The sequence below is a fragment of the Somniosus microcephalus genome, unplaced genomic scaffold, assembly GCF_052327205.1.
Source record: "Somniosus microcephalus isolate GS21.2 unplaced genomic scaffold, FLI_Smic_1.0 unresolved_chr2, whole genome shotgun sequence".
Classification (NCBI taxonomy): Eukaryota; Metazoa; Chordata; class Chondrichthyes; order Squaliformes; family Somniosidae; genus Somniosus; species Somniosus microcephalus.
Window position 1 is genome coordinate 717,197 of NW_028225180.1, and position 16,860 is coordinate 734,056.

The 16,860-nt window shown below is 43.9% G+C and overlaps 1 protein-coding gene across 1 annotated transcript in view; it reads right to left on the reverse strand.

The window, feature by feature from the left end:
- Nucleotides 1–1,220: 1,220 nt before the first annotated feature.
- The window catches only part of LOC147092029 (putative G protein-coupled receptor 139), a 49,935-nt gene continuing 34,295 nt past the window's right edge, over nucleotides 1,221–16,860 (reverse strand). Inside the window, exon 2 of the mRNA XM_085976403.1 lies at nucleotides 1,221–2,122. Coding sequence (XP_085832529.1) covers nucleotides 1,221–2,122 — 902 coding nt within the window. The remainder of the gene's footprint in view (nucleotides 2,123–16,860) is intronic.

A 16,860-nucleotide genomic window follows, 5' to 3' on the forward strand; every position in this document is an offset into this window, starting at 1 on the left:
CAGAAGGAAGATACCTCTCTCTCTTACGTGTTACTTTCTAAGTTAATAAAAGCCTTGTTTTGTTTCGCTAACATCGAGTCTCGGAATTATTGAGGCACATCAGATCCTGAGTTCAAATTCCAACAGCTGGGGAATTTAATTTGACTTAATTAAACACATTTGAATAAAAGGTTGGTGCCAGTAATGATGACCATGAAACTACCGGATTGCCTTAAAAATGTCATCCAGGGAAGGAAATGTACCGTTGCTACCCATTCTGGACGAAATGTGATTCAAAACCCACAACAACGTGGTTGCCTATTAACGGCCCTCTGACAAGACCTAGCATGATGTATAATGCGGCTCACCACCACATTCTCCAGTGCAATTATGGATAGCCAATCAATATGGCCTTGACAGCGACGTCCACATTCCAAGAATGAATAGAAAAATGATCTTTACTGCTCATAATGGTTTATGAATGTTTATAATGTTGAAACCATGCCACCATTTTTCGGGACAGTCAGAGCTGCCATCTTTGTTAGGGGCGCCAGTGCCGCCATCCTTGTCAGGGGAGCCAGAGCCGCCATTTTGTAAGGGTCGCCAGAGCCACCATCTTGGTAAGGTGCGCCAGCGCAGCCATCTTTGTAAGGGGCGCCAGAGCCGCCATCTTTTAAGGGGCGCCAGAGCCGTCATCCTTATCAGGGCAGCCAGAACCGCCATATTTTTCAGGGGAGCCGGAGCCGCCATCTTTGTCAGGCAAGCCAAAGCCGCCATATTTGCTAGGTTATGTGGAGCCGACATTTTGGGCAGGATTGAAGGCCCACCATCTTAGTGCGGTACATGGGTTCCGCTCTCTATGTGCGGACTACAGAGCCGTAATTTTTCACAGCGTGCGGGTACCGCCATCTTTGTATGGGGAACGGAGACGTCATATTGTGCGGGGCAGCAGAGCCGCCATTTTTGTGATGGGTGCCGTGTCCGCCATCTTTGCGCGGTGTGGCGGGTCCACCATGTTTCTGTGGGGCGCTGCGTCCGCGATATTTGTGGGAGTCTCCGGGGCCGTTATCTTTGTTCGGAGAAATGAAGCCGCCAGTATTGTGCGGGGCGCTGTGTCCGCCATCTTTGCGCGGAGCAACCAGGCAGCTATCTTGGTTGTGTGAATTTCCCCGCAGGTGGGCGGGCTGCCCCGGGGGAAAGCAGCTCGCCACAATATCATGCTGCAATGTCTCTGCTTCACATCACGATTTAATGAATTTTGCAATCAGCGTAAACGCATCATTACCCACATTCTTTAACTGCTCCCTGAACTTAGTCTGGGTCACGGCATAAATCCCAGTGTTGGTGCAGCAACTCAGCAGCTGCAGCATCAATCCTAATTCCTGTAAATATTCAGGTGGGTATGCAGACACAGACACCAAAGCCAACAAACGGTACCATATATAAAACCCCATATATGCGGCCCATAACAGGATGAAATTGCCGGAGATAACAAGCAGTAAAATGATGGATTTCCTGCGGCTCTCCATCTCTGGGTCTCTGGGATTCTCCCCACTGCTGGGACCCCGGAGTCTCCTGCGGGCTCTGCTGGACACTAAAATGTGTCTGACGGTGAAAGCATTGAGCAGCAGAATCACAACAAATGGGAGCCCCGGGGTGAGAATATAATGAAGGAGCTCGATTGTTGCCCAGACCCGTGAAAACCAAACATCGAGTGTTACATTACAAAACCAGGGGAAGTTCATAAACATATACTGATCTGTGAACATAAAATACCAGGAAATGTTCTTTAAACAGCTCAGCACAGCCACTGTTCCCAGAACCACAGCCGCCGTTTTCTCGGTGCAATATTTAGTTTTCAGCTTGTGCCGACAAATGGCCACAAATCGATCAAAGGTGAAAGTGACGGTGAACCAGACAGAACAGTCTGTGGCTGCATAAAGCAGGATGGCGTGGAAATTACACACAGGGATGGGCGGAAAGAAACGAAACTGATCCCTATAAACAATCGGAATCTGCTTCAAAATCAGGTCGAGGATAATGACCAGTAGATCCGCCGCTGCCATGGCCACCAGGTAGCGAGTGACACACTTGGAGAGGCCGCAGTTTCCCCGAGAGAGGATCACAATCGTCAATAAGTTCACTGTGAGGAAGAGAAATAAACAAGGAGTTTATACATCGGGCTGGGAGCACGAGCAGCAGTTTGAAGGAATTCAGGGAGAAATCTGCAACTCATTCGCGACATTCAATGCTATTTCCTAATACTATTATCCATGGAGCTGAATACAGGGGGTATTTTAAGAGCAATTGGTAATACATTGTGGAATTAATCAATGAAACAGCGATAAATACAACATGAAAGTAACAGATGTTTGATCAATGAGAGATTAAATGGTAGATCTACCTTTAGCCCAGAAGACAAAAGCACCGCCCGAGGTATCAAGGACACCAAGGACCAGAAGCTCTCAGGAAGCCTTCAAGTCCCGGGATCAATCAGCATTTAGAGCGGTGCGATACCCTTATGTACCCTTCGTTAAGTAGGGGGAAATCCCGCTTGTATTCCTGGTACTCGTTAGAATATCCATTATATTTCAAAGTGAAAATGAATGCAACGGCAAAATACAGAAATTGCAATCTTGGCGTGCAATAATTACTGGCAAATTTATTTAAAATGTATTGCTGTAATATGCAAGTGATAAGATAATAAATACAAGTGCAATGCAGTTAGAACGATAACTGGGCTGTTCGAAGTATTTTGAAGATTGTGCTTTTTACAGTTTTGTTGGAATACTCAAATTGCAGCTCATTGAAAGGAAGATTTATCAAATAACATTTGAAAGAATGGACTCTGAATTATAATCAATTGTTATCATTGACCAGGTAAAACCCCAGTAAAAGCATTTTTTAACATCATAATCAGCAACATCTCTAACAGGTAACGACCTGCCGAACGCTTTTGTAAAGTATCTGAATGCAAAAAGAAGAGATTTATACTTGTACTTTTTCACCTTTTGGTTTTCAACTTGTGCAGAGAATATTAGTTGAGAATATATGAAAGGATTTTCTTGTCCTCAGTACTTCAGTTACAATCAGCTGGGATTGTTTATCCTGCAGTGCAGCAGGAGGCAATAGAGAATCACTCTGCGTCACACTGAGAGATCCAGTGAACTGTGACAGACGAGCATGGCCTCCAATTGTAAATTCAAAACAAAGATTGGAAATAAACGCATTGAAATGTGGCTGAGTGAACGCTTTTTGGGAATGTAAATTGTTCTTGTAATCCGAATCTAACCATCAGAAGCAGTGCCACTAATGCAGAACTGCAGATAGTGGGAAAGGAGACATTGACTGCAACTGAATGATTCGCGGATATTTAGAAATTTAAAGATGTGGATGTGATCTGCCAGGATTTGTTTCTGTGACTCTGTGTCAGTAACCATACCGAGCATTAGGCGAAAACAAAATCAAATTACTGCAGATGCTGGAAATCTGAAATAAGGACAGAAAATATTTTAAGTACTCAGCAGGTCAGGCAGCATCTGTAGAGAGAGAGAGAGTTAACGTTACAGGTGAATACTCTTTTGCCATTACAGCATTCTTCTGATCTGTTACAAATGTTCAGTGTAGATAGCAGAACCAAATTCGTTAAGCAAAGAGTCTCATCCAATATCTTTTCTTGAGTTGAATAAAGAATAATTGAATCTTGTATTACCTTCGGGATCAATAGCCATCAGCTGTGCGGATGGGATGAGGAATGAAAAGAAGAGCAATACAGTTAAACATGATTTATAGAATTCATAACCGGATACAGATAATTACCAGGGACACCAACAGTAGAGAGTGTTGTGGGGGGAGTAAAAAACAAGAACAGTAATACAGCTAAACATGATTTATAGAATTAATAACAGGAAACAGAGACGTATATTAACACACAATATATATTAATGATCTAGACGAGCGAACTAGATGTAATAGCTTCAAGTTTGCAGATGACACAAAGCTGGGTGGGCGTGTGTGCTGTGAGGAGGATGCAGAGAAACTCCAGTATGATTTGGACAGGTTGGGTGATTGGGCAGATGCATGGCAGATGCAGTATAATGCGGGTAAATGCGAGGTTATCCAATTTGGTGTCAAATATATGCAGGCAGATTATTATCTGAACGGCAATAGAATGAGAAAAGGGGAAGTGCAACGAGACCGGGTTGTGCTTGTGAACCAGTCGCTGAAGGTAAGCATGCAGGTGCAACAGGCGGTTAAGAAGGCAAATGGTATGTTTGCCTTCATAGCGAGAGAATTCGAGTACAGGAGCAAGAATGTCTTGTTGCAGTTGTACCGGGCCTTGGTGAGGCCACATCTTGAGTATTGTGTGCAGTTTTGGTCGCCCTATCTGAGGAAGGATGTACTTACCATGGAGGGAGACAAAGAAAATTCACCAGGCTGATACCTTGGATGGCAGGAATGACGGATGAGGAGAGATTGGGCAGGTTAGGCTTATATTCGCTAGAGTTGAGAAGAATGAGATGGGAACTCATTGAAACTTATAAAATTCTAACAGGACTAGACAGACTAGATGCAGGAAGGCTGTTCCCGATGGCGAGGGAGTCCAGAACCAAGTTCACAGTCTAAGGATAAGGGGTAAGCTATTTAGGACTGAGATGGGGAGGAATTTCTTCACCCAGAGAGTGGTGAACCCGTGGAATTCTCTACCACAGAAGGCAGTTGAGGCCAATTCATTAAATATATTCAAGAAGCAGTTAGATATCTTTCTTAGGACTAAGGGGATCAAGGGATATATGGAGAAAGCAGGGACAAGGTACTGAGTTTGGATGATCAGCCATGATCACACTGAATGGCAGAGCAGGCTCGAGTGGCCAATTGGACTACTCCTGCTCTTATGTTCTATGTTTCTATGTTACCAGGAACACCAAGAGCAGTGAGGATATGCTAGTTTTTTTAAAGAAAAAATCTTGCATTCCAAAATGCAACATCTTGAGACACCAAATACCATTAATAACTGTGTATGCCACGGTAACTAGTAAGAATAATATTACAGTTTAACTTGGTTTATAGAATTAATAACTTGAAATAGGTACTTACAAGTAACACTAACAGCAGCAAGAAGGGGATAGTAAATCTTTTTTTAACCTCCCCTCCCCACTCATCATTCCGAAGGAACCGCTCACTCCACTAAACCCTGGTCCACTCCTGAATCACCCCCAACCGCCGCTCCCCTCCGCACAGCACCTTCCCATGCAAGCGCAGGAGATGCAACATCTGCCCATTTACGTCCTCCCATCCCACTGTCCTGGACCCCAAACAGACCTTCCAGGAGAAACAGCGCTTTACTTGTACTTCTTGCAATTTAGTATACTGTATTCGATGCTCACGCTGCGGTGTCCATTACATTGAGGAGACCAAATGCAGATTGGGTGAATGCTTTGTGGAACACTTCTGTTCAGTCCTTAAGCATGACACCTAGCGTACGGTCATGTGCAACTTTAATTCACTCCAAACCTTCCACTCTGGCCTCTCTGTCCTTGGCTTCCTACAGTGTTTCAATGAAGCTCAATTGAAGCTTAAGGAACAGCACTTCATAGAAACATACAAACATTTAAAAGTAGGTTCAGGAGTAGGCCCTTCGTCCCTTCGAGCCTACTCCACCATTCAATATGATCCTGGCTGGTCCTCTATCTCAATATCATATTCCCGCTCTCTCCACATACCCTTTGATGCCTTTTGTGTCTAGCAATCTATCTATCTCCTTCTTAAATATATTCAGTGACTTGGCCTCCACAGCATTCAGAGGTAGGGAATTTCATAGGGTCACCACCCTCTGAGTGAAGAAATTTCTCCTCAACTCAGTCATAAATGTCCTACCCCTTATGCTAACACTGTGACCCCTCGTCCTAGAACACCCAGCCACGGGAAATATTCTCCCTGCATCCAGTCTGTCTAGCCCTGTCAGAACTATATACGTTTCAAAGAGATCACTAATCATCCTTCTAAATTCTAGTGAATACAGGCCTAGTCGACCCAACCCATCCTCATACGACAGTCCTGCCACCCCAGGAATTGGTCTGGTGGATCTTCGTTGCACTCCCTCTATGGCAAGTATATCCTTTCTTAGGTAAGGAGAAAAAAGTGCATACATTACTCGAGGTGTGATCTCATCAAGGCCCTGTATTAGTGTAATTAGTTAATCTTGCTCCTGACCTCAAAACCTCTTGCAATGAAGGACAACAAACCATTTGCCTTCCAATTGCTTGCTGCACCTGCATGTTTGCTTTCAGTGATTGGGAACAAGGACACCCAGGTCACTTTGTACTTCAGTATTTCCCAATATAGCACAATTTAAATAATACTCTACCTTTCAGTTTTTCCTACCTAAATGGTTAACTTCACATTTATCCACGTTATGCTGCATCTATCAAATATTTGCCCACTCAATCAACTTCTCTAAATCGCCTTGAAGTCTCATTGCATCCTCCTCACAACTCACAATCCCACCTAGTTTCGTGTCACCAGCAAACTTGGAAATATAACATTTGGTTCCATCATCCAAATCATTGATATATGTTGTGAAAATCCGGGGCCCAAGCACTGACCCCTGCAGCACCCCACTAGTCACCACCAGCCACCCCGAGAAAGACCCATGTATTCCTATTCTCTGTTTCTTGTCTGTTAACCAATTTTCACTCCATGCCAGTATATTATCCCCAATCCCATGTGCTTTAATTTTCTCCACTAACCTCGTATGTGCAACATTATCAATGGCCTTCTGAATATCCAAATACACCACATCCACTGATTCTCCCTTATCTATTCTACCAGCTACATCCTCAAAAATCTCCAGTAGGTTTGTCAACAACTATTTCCCTTTTATAAATTCACGTTGACTTTGTCCACTCCCGTTGATATCTTCGAAGTGTCCTGTTATCGCATCCTTTAAAATAGACTCTAGCATTTTCCCTACTAATGATGTCAGGCTTACCGGTCTATAGTTCACGGTGTTCTCTCTCCCTCCTTTTTTAAATAGTTGGTTTACATTTGCCGCTCTCCAAACTGCATGAACTGTTCCATAATCTAAAGAATTTTGGAAGTTGATAACCAACGTTTCCACTGTATCCATGGCTACCGCTTTCAGTACTCTGTGATGTAGATTTTCAGGCCCAGCGGATTTAACAGCGTTCAGTCCCAATAATTTATTTGTACTTTTAATCATTTCCTATAATTCCTCCTTCTCACTAGATCCTTGGTTCCCTTGCATTTGTGTCCTCTTCCGTGAAGACTGAACCAACGTATGTGTTTAATTGTTCTGCCATTTCCTTGTTCCTGATTATAAATTCTCCCGTTTCTGAATATATGGGACCTAACTTTGTCTTCACTAATCTTTCTCTTTTTACATACTTGTAGAAACTTTCACCATCCACTTTTATCTTCCTTGCGAGTTTACTCTCTTACTCACATTTTCCCCTCTTAATGAAACTCTTGGGCCTTCTTTGCTGAACTCTAACTGCTCCCAATCATCAGGCTTGCTAATTTTTCTGTCAACTTTATATAACTCTTCTTTGCATCTAATAATGTCCATAATTTATTTTGTTAGCCATGGTTGGGCCGCTTTTCATTTTGTGTTTTTGCGCCAGAAAACAATGTATAACCGTTGAAATTCATACAGTCGTTCCTTAAATGTTAGACATTGCCTATCCACCGCCCCGCCTCTTAAAGAAGCTACCCAAGCTATCATAGCCAACTCACTCCTCATATCATCATAGTTTCCTTTGTTCAGATTTAGTACCTTAGTTTCGGATTGGAATTCTTCACTTTCCATTTTAATGAAGAATTCTATTATTTTATGGTCACTCTTCCCGAAAGGACCACGCACAGCACGATTGTTAATTAATCCCTTCTCATTGCACAATACCCAATCTAGGATAGCTTGTTCATTATTTGTCTCCTCAACATACTGATCTGAAAAAACATCTCGTGCACACTCCAGGAATTTATCCTCCACAGTATTATTGCTAATATGGCTTGGCCAGTCTAAATGTAGATTAAAGTCAACCATGATTACTGTAGTACCCTTGTTACATGAATCTCTAATTTCCTGTTTGATGTCATCCCCTACATTTCCACTACTGATTAGAGGCCTATAGACAACTCGCACCAATGTTTTCTGCCCGCTGGTGCTTCTTAGCTCCACTCAGACTGATTTTACATCCTGATTTTCTGAGCCAATATCCTTTCTCACACTTGCTCTGATTTCATCCTTTAGTAACAAGGCCACCCCACCATCTTTTCCTTTTATCCTGTCCTTCCTAATTATCGAATATCTTTGGATATTCAGCTCCCAGCCTTGGCCACCCTGCAGCCACGTCTCTATAATCAAAATTATATCATATCCATTTACATGTATATATGCTGCTAATTCATCTACCTTATAACGAATGCTTCGTGCATTCAGATACGGTGCCTTTAGATTTGTCTTTTTAACATTTTTGCCATCTTAACATTTTTTGCTACTATGGCCCTATTTGTCTTATTACCATTTTAGCTTATGCGGACCCTATCTGTTACTGCACTCCTTTGTTTGTATGCTCTGTCCCTCCAGGACACAATCTGGTTATCCTTACCCCAATCACTTTCCTGCACTGCTTCCTTGTCTTTTCTATTTAGCATTCTAGATTTCTCTCCACAAGGAACCACCTCCCCACATGTATTTACTTTAAAGCCCATCTTTCCATTCGGCACTATACTGTCTTCTGGAATCTAAATTGATTTTCGCAATTTAGGACCAATTGCTCGGCCCCTATTATTTCAGACGGCAGCGGTTGATGTTTCTTCCATCCCCATTTGTAACATTTAACCACTCCTGCCTTCCAACTATCCACGAACATCACTTTTGTTCTTTTCACTACTACCCTCTTCCCCTGTCCTTGCATCTGCATAAAATCTGTTACATCTCTAGCTTTTTCCAGTTGTGATGAAAGGTCACAGACCAGAAATGGTAAAACTGTTTCTCTCTCCACACTGCTGCCTCACCTGCTGAGTGTTTAAAACACTTTCTGTTATTGTTCCAAAGTATCCTTGTTAATTGCCACTGTTGAAGTATACTTTCCATAGAGATCCTGGAACTCACGACATTCAATCTCTGAGAGGCTGGTGGACTTTGTTTTGGAGGCAACTTGCTGATTTTGTGAGGTAACACAGTGAAGGGAGCTCCTTATTGAGAGCAGAGGGAAAACCCCGAGTGACATCATTAGGCCTCACTGCAAGTGGCATTAAATACAGCCATTCAACAAACTGACTCATTGATCTATTGTCAACTCAACACTTCACTACAATACAATCTAGCTCGCATCATTTTACCAACTTTAAATTAAAATTGAGTGCTTGCACAGCATTTCACCCCTGACCCCTCGGTCCTGGAATTTAATTCCCAGGGTCGCCTATATTAAACTGTCTCTGCCTCAGTGCAGGAAATTCATTCCCAGGTAATTCTCGGTTAGAATGTTCCCGGCTCAGTCCAGGAATGCAATTCCCAAGGCTGCCTAGATTACATTGCTCCTGCCTCAGTCCAGGAATTTGATTCCCAAGGCCTCCTAGATAACACTTCTCCAGCCGCAGTCCAGGTATTTAATTCCCAGGGCCGCCTAAAGGACACTGACCCCGCCTAAATCTTGAAACTTAATTCTCACGGCCAACAAGATTACATTGTTCCCACGCCTCAGTCCAGTAATTTAATTCCCAGGGCCGCATAGATTACTCTTTTGCCGCCTTAATCCGGAAATTTCATCACTGGGCCGCCTAGATTACACTGCTCTGACCTAATGCCATGAAGTTGATTCCCAGGGCCGACAAGATTTCACAGCTTCCGCCTCAATCCAGAACCTAATTCCAAGGGACGCCAAGATAGATCTGCTGCCAGTTCAGTCCAGGAATTTCATTGTGATGGCCCACTAGATTACACTGCTCCCACATCATACCATGAATTTTAATCCCAGTGCTCCCGCCTGAGTCCAGGAATTTAATTCCCAAGGCCGCCTAGATTACAATGAACCCGCCTCAGTCCAGTAATGTCATTGCATGTGCCGCTAAATTAAATGGCTCCCACCTCAGTCCAGAAATTTAATTCGCAGGGACACCTAGTTTTAACTGTTCCTGCGTCAGTCCAGGGCTGTCATTCCCAGGGCCGTCCAGATGAGAATGCTCCCGAATCAGTCGAGGAATTTCATTACCAGGGCGCCTAGTTTGGTCTGTTTACAACATAAGAACATATGACATACAGAAGGAATAAGTCAGTTGCCCCTCTAGCCTGCTCCGCCATTCAATATCTTCATGGCTGATCTGATCATGGCCTCGCCTCCACTTCCCTGACCGCTCCCCAATACCTTTGACACCCTTATCATTCAATAATCTGTCTATCTCCAACTTAAATATATTCAATGACCCAGCCTGCACAGCTCGCTGGGGAAGAGAATTTCAAAGATTCACGACCCTCTGTGAGAAGAAATTCCTCCTCATTTCCGATTTAACAGGTGCGACCCTTTAACCTGAATCTATGTCCCCTAGTTCTATATTCCCCCACGAGGGGAAATATCCTCTCTGCATCTACCCTGTAAAGACCTTTCAAAATCTTATATGTTTCAATAAGTTCCCCTCTCATTCCTCGAAACTCCAATGAGTATAGGCCCAACCTGCTCATCCTTTATTCATAATATAAAATCTAGATGAGAATGCTCCCGCCTCAGTCCTGGAATTTAATTCCAAGGGCTGCCAAGATTACATTACTCCCTCCTCAGTCCAATAATTTAATTCCTTGGGCCACTTCGCTTACACTGATCCCACCTCACTCCAGAAATGTCATTCTGTTACTCACCTAGATAACAGTGCTCCCACTTCAGTCAAGGAATTTAATTCCCTGGGCCTGTAACATTGCACTGCTCCCGCCTCATAGCAAGAAGTTCATTCTCAGGGCCGCCTAGATTACACTGTTTCTGCCTCAGTCGAGGAATTTCATTGCCAGGTCCGTCCAGTTTAGAATGCTCCCGTCTCAGTCCAGGGAGGTGATTGCCAGGGCTGTCAAGATTAGAATGTTCCCACCTCAGTTCAGGAATTTCATTCTCAAGACCGCATAGATAACACTGCTCCCGTTTAGATTAGCATGCTCCCGCCTCCATCCAGCAAGTTGATTGCCAGAACCGTCTAGCTTAGAATGCTCCCGCCTCCGTCCAGGAATTTCATTCACAGGGCCGCCTAGATAACACTGCTCCCAGCTCAGTCCAGGAATTTGATTTCCTGGGCCATCGAGTTATTTATGCTCCCACGACAGTCCAGGAATTTCATTCCCAGGTTCGCCTGGATTACACTGCTCCTGCCTCAGTCCAGCAATTTCATTCCCAGTGTTTATACATTTACAATGCTCCGGCCTCTATCCATGAAATTCAATCCTTGGGCCGCCAAGATTACAATGCTCCCGGATTTGTCCAGCAAATTGATTCCCAGGGCATTATGCTTGTCTGAATCCAGAATAAGATCAACAAGGTCTTTCTAATGATTTACCTCAACCAGCCCAACTTGTAATGGTGCTTCACAGAGTGGCAGAAAATAATTAAAGGTGCAAAGTTTTGAAATCCAGGAATCAAAGGAAAATGTTTAAAATATTAATCAATGACATAAATGCAGTGTAACAGTCTCAATACTCCATGAAAAGATCTGGAAACTTTAAATTCTCACACAATCATAGTCACAGAACAATAAGTAGCAGTCTACATTTCCAACTCCTCCATCACCATCCCAGTGTATGTCCTGTTCCACCACATGGACAGACACTCCAGAGGCGGGGACACAGGGGTTTACAGTCGGCTGGGAGATATCCTGCGAGTCCTCAACATTGCTTAAGGAGCTAATGAAGTCTCGTGGCTTCTAGTCCGTCATGAGCAAGGTAAATTCCTGCTGATTAGTACCTACCGCCATCATTCAGCTGCTGAATCAGCACAGCTTCATGCTAAACACCAGTCGATGGGAGTACCGAAAGCAGAAAGGGCACAACATATATTCTCCGCGTGGGGAGTGAGAGACCTCAATGTCCATCACCAAGACTGGTTTAGAAGCACCATCATTAACCGAGCCGTGAAGAACAGAGCTGTCAGTTTGGGATTGTGGCAGGTGGTGGGAGAACGGACACGGGAAATCATCCTGCATGAACTGGTCCTCACCAATCTACCTATCGCATATGCATCTGTCCATGACGGACATTGGCAGGACGGACCACTGCACAATATTTGTGGAGAATAATCCTCGCCTTCACACTGAGGAAACCATCCTTTGTATCATGTGCCACTACCATCGTGCGCAGTGGGATGAAATTAAACAGATTCAAGCGGACCCACAACCAACAAATCAGATTATTTCAAAGCTGTCATAGCCTTTCGTGAATGGTAGTGAACATTTAAGCCATGGTCCTGGCAGTTTTTCCTATTCAAGTATATATGGAATTACTTTTTGAAATTTTCTATTAAGAAAGAAAGACTTGCATTTATAGAGCGCCTTTCTCGACCATGGGTTGACATAAAGTACTTTACAGCCAAAGAAGTACTTTTGAAGTGAAGTCAGTGTTGTACTGTAGAAAACACGGCAGCCAGTGCGTGCACAGCAAGTTCCCACAGACAGCATTGCAATAAAGACCAGTTCACCTGTTTTAGTGCTGTTGATTGAGATAAATATGGGACAGAACACTGGGGATAACTCCACTGCTCTTCTTCGAATATTGCCATGCGACCTTTTACATCCACCTGAGTGAGAGCAGACAGAGCCTTGGTTTAACGTCACATCCAAAAGGCCGCCCCTCCGACAATAAAGTACCCCTCAGCAATGCACGTCCAACAGTGCAGCGCTCCATCAGCATTGTCTCTCCGCGAATACAGAGCTCCTCAGTACTGACCATTCGAGAGTGCAGCGCTCCCTTAGCACTACCCCTCTGACAGTGCATCGCTCTCTCAGTACTGCCCCTCGGACAGTGCAGCGCTCCCTCAGCACTGCCTGTGCAACAGTCGAGCGCTCCCTCAGTACTGTGACTCTGAAAGTGCAGCACTACGTCCAAACTGCCCCTCCGACAGTGCAGCACACCCTCAATACTGCCTCTGCAACAGTAGAGCGCTTCTTCAGTAATGTTACTCTGAAAGTGAAGCTCTACTTCAATACTGTCCTTCTGACAATGGAGTGCTCCATCAGTACTGACCATCCGACAGTGCAGCGCACCCTCAGTATTCCCCCTCTGACAGTGCAGCGCACCCTCAGTACAGGCCCTTCAACAGAGCAGCGCACCCTCAGTACTGGCCCTCCGACAGCGCAGTGGTCCCTCAGTACTGTACCTCTGACAGTGGTGTGCTCCCTCAGTACTGCCCCTCGGACAGTGGAGCGTGCCCTCAGTTCTGCCTCTCTGACAGTTGAGCGCGCCCTCTGTACTGTCCTGCAGACAGTGGAGCGGTCCCTCAGTAAATCCCCTCCGACAGTACAGCGCTCCCGAAGTACTGCACTGGAGTGTCAGCCTATAATTTTGTACTCATGTCGCTGGAGTAGGAATGAACAGACAACCTTCATGACTCACAGGAGAGTTTGCTACAAACTGAGCCTATTGACTCTGCTTCCATCAGCCTTTCAGAGAGTTCATTCCAGATCATCTCACTGCATGATCAAAGTTTGTCCTTTTGGTAATGACAAGTCAGCCATTGTAAACAGTTTCTCCTTACTTACTCTATCAAAACCCTCGACATTTTGAACACTTATATTCAATCTCCCCCTAACCTTCTCTTCTCTAAGACGAAGAATCCCAGCTTCTCCAGTCTCGCCGCATAATTGAATTCCCTCACCCATGGTGTCTTTATTGTAAATTCTCTCCACAAAAACAACAGACGATGACCAACTCCATCAAGAGATAATCTAACTTCCTCCATTTGACAGTCAATTGCATTTACCTCACGGAATCCTCCAGCATCAACATTCTAGGCTTCGCCATTGATCAAAAAATCAAATGGACCAGCCACATAAAAGACCATAACGGCAGGTCAGCGGTTGAGTATTCTGCGGTGAGTAACTCACGTCCTGTCTCCCTAAAGCATTTGCAACAGCTACAAGGCTCAAGTCAAGAGTGTTATCGATTACTATCTGTAGACACCGAGTAAATCCGCATAGTTGTTCTTTTGCTGGACTAGTATTCCAGAGGCCTGTAATTATAACCTGTGAGATAAAAGGTCAAATCCTACCACGGCAGCTAGAGAATTAAAATTCAGTTAATTAAATAAATTTGGTATTGAAAAGCTAGTATCAGTAATGGAGAGCATCAATTTACCTGAATGTTGGAAAAAACGCACTGGTTCACTAAGGTCCTTTACCGAAGGCGAACTGCCATCCTTAATGGGCTGCCCATATGTGGTTGACATTTAACTGCCCTCTGAAATGGCCCAGCAAGCCAAACAATTGTACCAAAGTCAGGACTTTGGGAGTATCATAAAATCAAGCACTGCAGCGGTTCAAGAAGGCGTCTCACCACCACCTTCTCAAGGGCAAGTAGGGATTGGCTTGCCTTGCCAGCGATGCCCACATTCTGTGAATGAAGCAGTAAATAAAAATACTGAATCTTTCTCAACATTAAGAAAAATTAGGCACATTATAATTAAGAGTCTGCAAAATTAGCAGATTCTAAGGGGTCATATGCAGGACAATATTACAACCTGTGAACGAACACTAATGGTCTCGTAATCTGTAAGGTCATAAATGGGAGCCGAGAATTTCCGATCTGAAACAGTCTGGTTAGTTTCTTCGCTCGAGAGGGATTTCTAGGCGTTTGAGCTTTCACCGTTGTTTCTCTTTAAATACTCTGTCTCTTCAACAATCTATGTGACGGCCCTGTTTCTTGAAAAAGCCTTTCTGAGTGTTTCTGGCTCATTAAAAAGCTATTGTGACTGGTCCTGTCTCTTCAAAACGCCTGCATTACTGGGCTGGCTCTTTACAAATGCCTCCTTGTCTGGTGCAGGGTCTTTAAAAAGACTTCGTGACTGGTCCTGTCTCTTTAAAATGCCTGTAAGACAGGTACTTTCTCTTTACAAAACCTGTGTCACTGGACTTGTCTCTTTATAAGGCCTTTGTGACCGGTCCTGTATCTTTAAAATGCCTGTGTGACTAGTCCTATCTCTTTAAAAATCCTACGTGAACTGTGCTATCTCCTTAAAAAGCTTGTGTGACTGTATCAGTCTCTTTAAATAGCCTGTGTGACTGTTCAAGCTTCTTTACAAAGCCACTGCGGCTGTTCCTGTCTCTTTAAAAGGCATTTGTGTCTGGTCCTGTCCCTTTAAAAATGCAGTGTGATTTGTGTTGTCTCTTACAGAAGCATGCCTGACTGGTCCTATCGCTTTAATAAACATCGTGACTGGTCCTGTCGCTTTAATAAACATTGTGACTGGTCCTGTCTCTTGAAAAGGACTGTGTGACTGGTCCTTTCGCTTTATTAAAAATTGTGACTTGTTCTATCTCTTTAAAAAGCCTGTGTGACTGGTCCTGTCGCTTTATTAAACATTGTGGCTTGTTCTATCTCTTTAAAAAGCCTGTGTGAATGGTCCTTTCTCTTAAAGAAGCTTGTGTGACTGATGTAGCTTTAACTGGTGTGACAGATTAGGTTGGACCTGATAAAGCATTCCCGGGTCCTGCTCTCCTCTGCCAAAATTGCTCAGTATACCAGAATCACTCTGCTATACAAAGATAAACTCTGGCTCCTATTCTCTACTGCTAACCGTCTTCATAAATCCCGCTTCCCTGTCTCCTCCACACTCACCTCCGATAACAAGTTTAATGAGCTCATGGACTTCTGTGAATCTATGATTGAGACCATCCTTTCAGCTGCCTCTGCCACTTCCCTTCCTTCATTTAGCCCACCGGGCCAAAATTCCTCTAAGGGTCCCGCCTGCCCTAGCCCTGAACTAAGAATATAAGAACATAAGACAGAGGGGTAGGAGTAGTCCATTGGACCCTTCGAGCCTGCTCCGCCATTCAATGAGATCATGGCTGATCTTCTGCCTCAACTCCATTCACCGGCCCTGCCTCCATATCCCTGATGCCCATACTAGTCAGAAATCTATCGACATCTATTTTGAATATACCCAATGACTAAGCCTCCACAGCCCAATGGGATAGAGATTTCCAAAGATTCGACACCCACTGTGTGAAGAAATGTCTTCTCATCTCAGTCCTAAATGTCCTACCATTTATCCTGAGGCTGTGTCCCCTGGTTCTAGACTCCCCATCCAAGGGAAACATTCTCCCAGCATCCATCCTATCAAGCCCTGTGAAGTAAGATATTAAAAATTGGATTTAATAAGGTAAAACAAACCAGGATTCATCTGTAACACCAATATACAAAATGGAGGGAATAGGTTAATTCGTGCTCTGAGTTGAACAATAGAAGTCTGTAAATGTTGTATAAACCCAGATAAGGTTTAAACAGGACTACGGGTTAACTGCTGAGAGATTAAAACTGTCAAAACAACCCCTTAGAAAGAGGGAGAGATATATGGGTTCGGCCACGCGAGTCGACACCTTTGCACTTAAGGGTTTGTTAAGTGTGAAGCTCAATAGGGTTCTATTCTTTTAACTAACTAAAGTGCTTTTGCTCTGTAGAAATAATTTAAGAGAGAGGGACAGAAAGTCTGCGGATTGCCCGCTTTGGAAAGATCTACTATCTTAGAGAAATACTTAAAAAGACCAAGCCATCTGACAACAGCAAATGGGCGATCGTAAAGTAATAAAGTTGAGGTCCGGGTCATGAGAAAGTAACAAGACCAACTGATAACGAAATGTGAGATTTGTAAGCGACTGGAAGAATGGAATGTC